This window comes from Thamnophis sirtalis, unplaced genomic scaffold (assembly GCF_051295495.1).
Source record: "Thamnophis sirtalis isolate CommonGarterSnake01/CBP01778 unplaced genomic scaffold, rThaSir2_p1.2 scaffold_1, whole genome shotgun sequence".
Lineage (NCBI taxonomy): Eukaryota > Metazoa > Chordata > Lepidosauria > Squamata > Natricidae > Thamnophis > Thamnophis sirtalis.
In genome coordinates, this window is record NW_028261381.1 from 85,627,802 (window position 1) to 85,639,052 (window position 11,251).

At 36.7% G+C, this 11,251-nt stretch overlaps 1 protein-coding gene across 2 annotated transcripts in view; it reads left to right on the top strand.

The window, feature by feature from the left end:
* PARVA (parvin alpha) overlaps nt 1-10,756 on the top strand; it is an 82,887-nt gene extending 72,131 nt beyond the window's left edge. Inside the window, exons 13-14 of one of the 2 annotated variants that reach the window (XR_015697002.1) lie at nt 1,998-5,005; nt 9,813-10,756. Coding sequence is in view for 1 of the 2 variants with exons in the window: in XM_087718142.1 (XP_087574268.1) it covers nt 1,998-2,074 (77 nt within the window). In the remaining variant the exon portion in view is untranslated. Of the gene's footprint in view, nt 1-1,997; nt 5,956-9,812 lie in introns of those variants that run through there. The other variant, XM_087718142.1, reaches the window with a different exon arrangement.
* Nucleotides 10,757-11,251: the final 495 nt, after the last annotated feature.

The window sequence follows — 11,251 nt, forward strand, 5'->3', positions numbered from 1 at the left end:
TTAATAAAGAATGTATTTGCCAAAGACAACACACAATAAATTGGAATCTTTCCCTAGTACCAGCCCGATGCATAGTATGAATATGTTGTAGTGTGGATGGAACCCAAAGAGAGAAAAAAAAAATAGTGATGGTTTTCAAACTAGCATTTGCTTTTCATGCTTGCCCACCTGCTGTGATGAAATTGGATTGAGGGTTCCAGAATACTCAGTTAGCCCTGGACATCTCTGGGAATTTGGGAAGTGATTAGCCTACTCATCATGAGGGTATGAGGCTGGAGTAAAACCAAAAATAAACTAAATCTAGGCATTATCCGTGGTGGCGGCGCAGTGGTTAAAGTGCAATATTGCAGGCTAACTCTGCCCACAGCCCGGAGTTGAATCCTGAAAGGGTTCAAGGTTGACTCAGACTTCTATCCATCTGAGCCTGCTAAAATGAGGACCCATATTTGCAATATGCAAATAAGGATTCTGCATTGTAAACTGCCAAGAGAGTGCTTTAAAGTGTTATGGAACGATATATAAGCCTAAATGCTTCTTGGTTTTAATGCTACCTGTGTTTTTGAGCAGCAAACCCAATTGAATTTAATCTATCTCAGAAGCCTAAACTTGGGCAGACCTAGTTAGTCCTTTGGGTGAGACTGGCACATTGAGACATTACATTCCTGGAGGAATGTAAACTACTCTGTATGGTTTGCCAAAAGACTGACACTGAGGACAGTTGTCTGATTTGCAAAGTCAGTGCTCTTAAGTTTAGATTCTATGATTCTATCATTCTTGAAAAGTACATTGTTATTATCCCAAAGAGCATAAAAGGACTTGCTAGTCGTTTTAGAAATCCTGTGTTCAGTATTGACATTCAGAATCAAATGGACATTCACTGAGATAAGATAAAGCTTGAGACAAGTTGCAGGACTGACTCACATTCAGCATACATCCCAGCCTCAGTGGGCAAACCAAGAATGGCAGGTTGGAAACCCACTGCCAGGAACAACTAACTCCATACTTAGGTCAGACTTTTCAGAGCAGCCTTTGGTGGCAGCCTGCTCTCCAATGCACAGCTCTGAGGAATTCTTAGTAAGAAGTATTGAGTTGGGTGACCATTGCAGAGAGCCATGTTTGGCCAAAACCACACACTGAAAGCTCAATGAGAGAGCTGGCAAATGCTTTGGAGGGCCCTGACAATGTCTTTTTTGCTGTTGCAGCAAGAAAATGAATGGCATGGCTTATGAAAGACATGTTAAATCTAAACGTCTGGTTTTGGTCACTGGATGGTGGGAGTCCAGCTAGAGCCCACCAAGCCTCGCCATGCCCACAGAACTGGTAATAAATCTTTTTGAATCCCACCACTGGTTTGAAGGAATCTCAGAGGTCTTCTAGTCCAACCTCTGCTCAACTGGGAGTCCTATACTATTCCAGACAAATGGCTATCCAATCGCTTCTTAAAAACTCCCAGTGTTGGGGCTTAGTCAAAAAGTCCTCCTAGGCTACGCAGAAGCCTGAGAAATGTTTGTGCTTCTAGGTTTTCAGCTTCAGCTGTACTAACAAAATCAGAGCTAAGAGCAACTTGACCAACTGAGTCTAACACATCTTTTGAACCACTTGTAGCCTGCCAAGTGCCTGATCATCCCATATGCTTGTAATCCCATGTGAGCAGCAAAACCAGAAGGTCTATCGCCCACTTAATGAGCCGTAATTAGACAGTGGGTGGGTTGCATTTGGTTTCATGGGTCCAAAGCTGCACAGGCCTGTTCCAAAGGAATGCACTAGTCACTTGTAGCCAGCTTTTATTATAATCCTGTAGGTTGGTGCAAAAACTCTATTAAAATCAAATAGCTTTCAATATTCTTACTACATGGAAAAACTGCAGTCTTGGCCTATAAATGTGAATGTGTGGTTATGTTTCTTCCCAATGTGGGCCTTTTGATTTGCTCACTGTGATTTCAGACTATTTAAAAAGCTCACCTTTCCTTCCTTCCCCCACTTCTCCTCCTTTTTAGACATTGTCAACTGTGACTTGAAGTCAACGCTGAGAGTGCTCTACAATCTGTTCACCAAATACAGAAACTTGGAATGAAGAAAAGCACATCAGGAAACCACGGGTGGCAAAATTGGAACCGAACAACAACAACAAAAAAGCTCTCTTTTCTTTGCAGTCATTCTCAATTTACACTACGCTTTCTTGAAAAGAAAGGACACTGTTTCTTGGAATGTTCTTTGTGGTTACATTTAAATATTTTTATTAGGACAATTTGAATTCAGAAATATTAGAAAGTGAAATCTGCTGGAAGGTCATAGGTTTGATTGGGAAAAAGCAGGTTGCTATATGAATTAACTCTTGGTTTTAACTGTCTTTTAATAGAGAATAAGCACCAGGCACAAATCCTGATCCACAACCAAGCTAAGCTAAATTACTGCCAAAAGAAATAAGAATTTGCTCCAATGAGCTATTTGGAGAAAACCTCATGCACACTGTTTTTATATATCTGTGAAGGGTCTGTTTACTTGTGCAAGGCACCATTTCATTTGCCCAAGCTTCTCTAGTGTTTCTCGTTTCATCATAGGTTTCCTCCCTGCCACACTAAAGACATAATTGGAAACCCAGACTCTGATCACATTGGGCTTTTTCATCAATACTGGAGCTGAAACAGAGTTCTAGTCTATTCTACTTTCCCTTATAGCCACAGAGGTCATGACTGATAGCAGCAATGCCCTTCTTACAGCACCCAAAAACGTTTAGCATTCATGCCACAAATTGCTCTTTAAGGTGTAGATGGTCCATAGAATGATATAAGTTGAAATTTGCTAGTTTAATTAATTTATAGATTCTACTGTACATTCTCTTTCTCTCTCCCTCCACCCCACATGTGAAATGTTTATTTGGGACAAATGATTCATTTTATTTATGATTCAAAGGATATGAAGGGAAGAAAGGAGGGGAAAGGAGAGATAGAAAGATCATGTATAGTTTGATATTGCAAATGAAACAACTTGTGTCACTATAAGGGGCCAACATTTTGTTCCCGTTATATACATTCCACATATTTTTTCATTCCTATAAAGTCTGCATGAATATATGCAACTGTGCACTTCAAATAACATACACTATAGTATCTTTTGTGGTAAAAGACTCTTGTTTACTTGCAAAGACTGAGGTACGAAATATGTACATACTTTAAAAGTGTGGAAAATATACAGCAAGAAAGTCAGTACGGTGCTATAAACGTTGGAGATATAACTTGGTTTAGTTCTGCCAGGGTACTGAAAGAAAATAAAAATAAGCTTTGTTTACTTAATGATAATGAAAAGGAAAATATATTTGATAATAGTAAGATAGAAGGTTTAAAAAATACAAAAGAAATAACAAAAACACAGAAAGAGAAGTGTTTATGTTTAACTTGTTTTCTGAATACCTCAGATGAATGAGAAATTTTAAACATTTAAAGAAAACCAGACAATGCTGTACTGTTGGTTTTGAGCACCAGAATTAGCCTGTATACAGATAAAGTATAAATTTTTAGTATAATATATTTTTATTCAACTTGATTTACACTTACTTTGTACTGAAATTTTAGAGCAGTTTAAAAGTGTATTCTCTATGGAAAATGATAAATGTAAAATAATAATCTCTACATATTTTATAAAGTTAGATTCTGATTTTAAATAGATCTTTCATTTAGTGTCTTTAGGTATTTACACAGTAACTTTGTTTTCATAGGCCAAAGAAAACTGTCCGTGTGTTATAAGGTCATGCCTTTTGCCTTCCAGAAGCTGAGACAGTGCTATAAGTATTCAAGAGCCCAAATCTAATTTAATCCAAAACTTCACTTGTAGTAAATTTGCCATGAGATATTTTATAGGGTTTATAACTTGTTCAAGTTGCTATAAAAATTGTTTTTAATGGTTATATGCCCAAGTAAAACCTTTGTTCATATATTTGAATGTGATTTGTTACATGCCATTGTGATATAGATGATATATAAAATGTGTCTAAATTATTTTATGGTATGTTCAAGGTACTAGTTCCCTGTGAATTCTTGATCCTTGAACTTTGCCCATTGTCAAGAGACAGGATTTTATGTTTAAGGCTCAGAGATATTGAGTAGACCCTAGCTCAGCAAGTGACCATTCTCTAAAAAAAATTTGGATATTGGATTCTGGATTTATGTTCAGTTTGATTTAACCTCCTTGAACAGCAACATGTTTCGCCATATGTAAAAGCTCCAGGGAAAAGCTGGATGCTGACTGCTTACACTGCAAAATCAAAGTTAATATTGTGAGGGGGAAAAGGTTGGAATAGTTGGTGATTGCCAAGAAAAGCAACAATTCCTCATCAAATCATTATTTATGCTAAAGAAGGGAGAAGGGGGAAGTTACATTATGCCAACCATTTATGATCCTTTAAAAAAGAGAGAGAGAGAAAAACACAACACTGACAAGCTTGAACTCTTATGGCAATCTAGCCAACTTACACAAAATGCAAACAAGCGATTTAAAAAAAAAAATCAATTCTCTCATAATAGAATAACATGTAAAGATGAAACAATAAGCATCCCTTGTTGTTATTGGGTATAGCTTAACTGTTTAGTTTTATAAATAAGGTTTGTGTTTTATCCACTAAAGGGACAAATTCTTGAAAAATGATTACTTAGTCAACAAAAAGTAAAACCAGCAAAATTATACCAAAAAAAAGCATCTTTCTGTTTCTAATCAGGCCACGTAGAAAACAGTAGTTGGTGTGTGTATGTGTGGAAATAGTATTATATTGTAATTTGAGTTTCTAAGTGAAAGCAGAACTTTCAGTTGTGCAAAATTGCAGCAGCTTAATCTACATATATGATGGATTAAGAAAGTGAAGTGGAATTCAACCCACTCTATTCATGTACTTTGTTTTCCCAGATATATTGCTGAAGAAGTTTCGTCAATTGTATTTCTGAAAGGAGAATACATAGCACAAATGAACCTGGTTTCTCATCAAACAAGAGTTATGTTTTCCTCTTAGTTCAAGGTAGAGGGCTAGATATATAGCTATATGTTCCTGGCCAACAGGCCCCTGTGATACGGGAGGGAGGAAGCCTATATATCCATAATATCCATGCTTGAACATCCCAAGTGCATTGCCTAACTTTAAAGTGCTTTCTGCAAATCGTGATTTTGTTAATTGTGTTTTCTTATGAACTTGTCAAACCACAAAATGAAGTTTTTGAAGTGCATTTTGATCAAAATTACACACTAGGTATGTGATCAACAAATGACTCACGGATACTGAGTTCCTTCCATTTTCAAATCTACAAGTGGTTGACAATTGAAGGTGCTTTCTCTGATTTTGCAAAATGTGTGAATATATTTCTAGCAAGTTATGTTTTAACTGAAGAGCTATTTCTATATTATAAAAATATATATTATGAACATGCAGTTGTTTGATAATATTCATACCCAAGCATTAGCTTACATAAATTGAACCTTTCTTATATTTCTCATGGAGATATATCATTGCTATGAAGCTAATATGCAACAGAACCTATAGATTATATCTAATATTTATTGCATTTGAAAAAATATAGGAAAAATATACTATTATGCTAACAGCTTCATTTCTGTATCAAATATAGGTTTCAGATCTATTAAAATTCATGTTTACCTAAATGCATGTATTTGCTATGTTTCTCTGATAATTGAAGATCTGTTTTATATAGGATCTGTCCCTTTAATTGTTATTGAAATTAATGAAAGCTTTTGGGCCAACCCTGCCTAATCTATGATATCAATTAGTTTTCTTGCTGTTCAGTGAGATAAATATATTAAATATAGTGTACTTATGTGTAAGATTAGCAAACTCTCTGGGTTTTGAAAACCATAGGCCAAAAAGCTGATGGGAAGAAAGAGAAGATGAAATAAGAACCGCTGAAGTTCTGTAAATGGTCATGGATGGTTTTTTGGTTTGCAGCTTCTCTTTCCTACTTAGTGAACTCCATGCCTATGGGACCATGTTTAGCTTATGTGGACTCATGCCTTATGGAGTAGAAATTTTTGAACTGGTGCCTCTGCACAGAAGGGGGATCTATGAACGCCACAGTTTGCACATTCCTTTGAAAATGTGATTGCTCTTTGGTACTCTCTGAGCTTGCTTGTTTTCTTGCAGACATTTCATTACCTAAACTAGGTAACATCATCAGTGCTAGTAAGGAGTACAGTGTGCTGTCAGCTTTATATTCTGGTGGCTTGCCTATCACCACCCCCAGGAGCACAGACAAGCAATACACCAGAACATAAAGTTAACAGCAAACTGCACTTTTGCTTTTGATGATGCAGTGATTTCAGAATTTCTTTGCTGCAGATTCTCTGATTGTTTGGTGGTGGGAGGAACGTTTTCAGCCAATCATAACAGAAGTGAAGAGTCATAGATCAGAGAACACTGTGAAAGTGCCCTTGACACCAAGGCTGAGAAATGAGTGTCAAAAAGTCTGTTATCACGTAAGGGCAGAGGAGACACTAGAACTGAATAAATATAGCTAGATTCTGCAGTAGCTGATCTTCACTATAAGGGCTTCTTTGGCATCTGCAGTAAAGTCAGCTTATCTATTTGAGTCTTGTGCTTGACTCCTCTGCTGCTATTTTCATTTATCTAATGCCCATTATCTGAAAAATGCTAAATTTTGTAAGCAGGTTCAATCAGACCCAGTACTGAGGCAACATTGATTGACCTTGTTGATGATCTCAAGTAGATTTGGAATGAGGTGGTACATTCATCCTGGTCCTCCTTAATTTCAGTAACCTTCACTGCTATCTCCAGGGGATTGGGAGTGACAAGTACTGTATTACAGTGGTTCTTCTTTCTCCTGGGCTGTTTCCAGTCAATGGTGTTGGAGTGTAGAAGTTGAACTTGAGACCTCTCTCTGTGGCAGGCCTCAGGACTTTCCTCTCCTCCCACTCCTATTTAACATCTACCAGAAGCCACTGGGTGAGGTCATGCCATTTTGGGGTTCATATTATTAGTATGCTAATGATACCTAATTATATCTTTCAACCTCAGGCCAACCAAGTGATTCTGCTGTCATCCTTTCCCAGTGGCCTAAACCCAGCATCTGAAGGCTGTGAGGATCTGGATGGGAGAAATAGGCTTTGGCTCAGACCTGGCAAGACTTAAGTGGCTACTGGGTTTAAGCATCTAAGACTGAAGATCTCATGTCTTTAACTCTGCCTGGCAATGCATTTCCCCAGATGGAGTAGTTCAGAAAATTTGGGTGTCCTTTTGGACTCAGTTATGTCTATGGAGATGTCTTCACAGTTTTTTCTTCTGCAACAGTTATACTCATTCTTGGATCCCAGTGATTCATGCCTTAGTCACTTCCTGTGTAACATGGTCTATATGGGACCACCCTTGAAGAATTTTCAGCAGCTGCAACTGGTCTGGAATGCAGTGGCACAATTAAATTTGGTATTTCTTATTTCACCTATATAACACTGCTGCTGTGCAAGAGGCACTAGTTTTGAGAAAGCTACTGTGTATGATGCTTTGTCCTTTGTGCCAAGGAGGATGGGCTCCAAGTCCCTCTCATCAAGAGTTGTCATCTTTTTGGACCCAGGAGCCATGCCTTCCATCTGGTAGTGCCTATCCTATGGAACAGCATCCCTGCAGAGGCCCAGATGGCTCCAAACCTGTTAGCTTTTTGTAAGGCAGTGAAGACCAGGCTGTTTCCCCAGGCATTTGGGCTAGGTTAGGTGAGCCCTGCTGGTAATGCTGCTTTTATGACTTAGGTTTATTGTTTTAAGCTCAGGTGTCATGGCTGTGTTGTTTTAACTTGGTTCGCTTCCCAGGGTTACTAGTGCAAGATGGGCAGTCCTATAAATCATATAAATAAATAAATAAATCAGATAGGCTAAAGAAACTTCCTGACAAGAATATTGTTCCAGTTTGAAAGCACTCCTGAACATCTGTGCTAGTATAATTTTCATTGGGCTTGAGAACTAAGCCAATTGATTTCTGGCTCAGAGGGTGTTTGAAACTGCTGTAAACCTAACATTTTCTTTAAAATGCTACAGCTCGATTAAGCTTCCATAGAGCCTCAAACCTCTTCCCGACGGTTGGGCTTCAACAGCCTTTGCAGATCTTTTGAAGAGAAGGGTGACTTGATACTTGTGCACCCCCCCTCAGAATATTCACTCAAGCCTATTTTACACGACGAATATAGCCAACCTGAGGAAAATTATGTAAATTTCATTTTATCATTTTCTGTGGAAAGAGAGTTGAGAGTATTTTGTTCGAGGACAGTGACTGTTCCCTCTGCCTCAGGCTTGCAAAATTGCCAGAACCTGCTTTTGAGGATTGGGCCTGAAAAATTGGAACAGTATGAAAATGCTCTAAATTAGCCGAGTTACGGGCTTGTGTATTTATCCTATTTTTCCAACTGTTGTTCTGCCACAATAATTTGCCAGTACTGTTCATCTTGTGATATGTGTGTGTGTGTGTGTGTGTGTATGTATATATATATATGTATTGTGTCACAACCCCTGGTATGCCCAAATATGGGAGGGAACATACTGCTCTCCTTTTCTGTCTTTCGACTCACCCTAGGAGCCATCCAGGCAGAAAGCAATTTTTTACGTTGCCTTTGTTACATTTGTATTGTATATATTGTGTGTATGTGTATGTATGTATGTATGTATGTATGTATGTATGTATGTATATGTATGTATGTATGTATGTATGTGTATATATATATATATATTGTATTTGTGCTGATTATATATATATATATATATATGTATGTATGTATGTATGTATGTATGTATATATGTATATATGTATATATGTATATATGTATATATGTATGTATGTATGTATATATATATATATATATATATATATATATATATATATATATATATATATATATATATATACACACATACATACATACATAAAAACATACACACACATACACACATACATACACACACACATATACACACACACACATACCTTAAAGCAACAGGACATGAAATTGATTTTGAAGGAACCAAATTAATCTCCAAAACTGAACATTTCAACAAGAGAATAATTATGGAAGCTATCGAAATAGAGAAACACCCCCACAATATGAATAAACGTGATGATATCTCCCGCCTACCAGACATCTGAAAACCTGCCCTAGTCAACAAATGAGCTCCACCCACCACCCAGGTCGTTACAACACAAAAGAACAACGGACACAGCCAGCACCTCAGCCACACAGGATGATACGAAACAGCTGACCAATCTACAAACATCAACTCCATCTACCAATCAGGATGCAACTACACAGCCAATCAACCCACTTACAGTGACAAAGCCAGCACTCCACACACACACACCAAGATATATAGAAAGACGGCAGCTCCGATCACGCTTTACTCACACAAGCACGAAGCCGAAAACACCAGCCTGAAGATGGCGAGTGGGACCTCGACGAAACGTTGCCAAGACAATCTCAATCTAAAAACAGGAGAAGACTCGAATACAACAAGACCAGCATACCTACACCCTTGAAAATCTAAAACAAATACACATACACACATACTTATACAGAAAGAGAGAGAGAGAGAGATAAATGGGTACGTAGGTAGGTAGGTATAAGTAGATATAGATGAGAAAGACACACATACACACGTAGTGATTTTGATACAGCAAGCTTATGAGCCTGATTTGCTAATCAATTATGGTTGTATTATATATTAAGATAAAAGACACTTAATCAGTGTAATTGATCTTGGACTATTTTAAAAACTTACCTTTTCATTAATGTTCCAAATTATTATTATTTGATCTTTTTCAGCCTTTTATTTGTACAGCATTAGCCTGCTACATTGCAAATACATTGTATTTCACCACAGTAGCCAGAATGTCATGGTGTGTTTTGAAAACACATTATGGCCAACTTCGGTTGTTGTTTCTTTTGATGAAGCTTCCTCACCAAAAGGGTTTGTTATTGTAAGGAACAAATCACATCAATTTAACAAAGTTTCTTTATGAATAGCAATATTCAGATTGTATTATGAAAACTTTAAAAACTACAGCATTCTAACAGTTATAATTGTGTTTTTTTTTTAATGGGCTGCCCTTTCCTGTTACAGGTAAACTAGCATACCTAAATGCTTCCATTCTTTCAGAAGTCATCTAATGAGGCTGAGAGGTTAGAATCAGGAATTTGAAGCAAGTATTTAACATCCCCTCCTGTGCACTACGTGGGGTATAATCAATAAGCATTGAACCCACTGAACTAAACTAGCAAGCACTGTGGTAACTGCTGCTACTGTGTATGTGTGTTAATTTAATACTCGTTTGAAGTCAATTACAAATTGGCAAAATTCTTCTAACTCTAGATTTCAATACATTTTAAAATTTGTTTGATGTGGCAGGGGAATGAGCTGGTGCTGGAAATACATTCAGTAAATAACGTGAGAACTGCAGGAATTGTTTTCTATAATGTTAATGATCATCTAACACCTCCTGTTCCTGTGCATTTTAATTTTTATAAATCATTCTCTGTCATCTAGATAATTTAAAATGATGTTTTTCAATAATTATGTCTAATAAATCACCTTCAATTGCTACTTGAGTAACATTTTTTAATCTGTTATATATACTGTGAAACAATAATGTATTTTTAAGACTGTTTCAGCATACATAATCATAATCTAGTAATTGTAATTGGTGGCTATATGTGTGGAATTATTCATAGGAAAAATAGTTATTTAAATACATATTTCTGAAATAAAATGTGTGGTTCTTATTTAATAGAATATTAATAACTAATGTAAAAATAGTTAACTTTGCTGCAGATCTAGCCCTTTGCCCCCATACTCAAGCCTGCTTGAGATTTTTCTTATAAAAATAGATCACTTGTGCCACATAGCAACTTTTTTCTTTTTTTAAACGAGAAGGTTCTAAGATGATGTGTTAAATGATATGGAATATGTGTTCAAAGAGAGCACAGAAATTTGACTGAATGTTCCTTGCTGAAATGCATGTTTGTTACCCTCTGAGATTTTGCTTTTGCTTTATTAAACTAAAAAAAGCCTAAAGTAAACGTTTAAAGAAGTATAACTTTTTCTGGGATATTTATAAATACCCCAAAAGGAGGCTGAAGACAAAATCAGACTTAATATATCCTTCCAGAGGTAACTGTAATAGAGAAATATTGAACATGACCATATTTTGTCTCCTAACTATCGTCTATATGTTTTGATATCATAAGTAATGGTATCTTGGAAT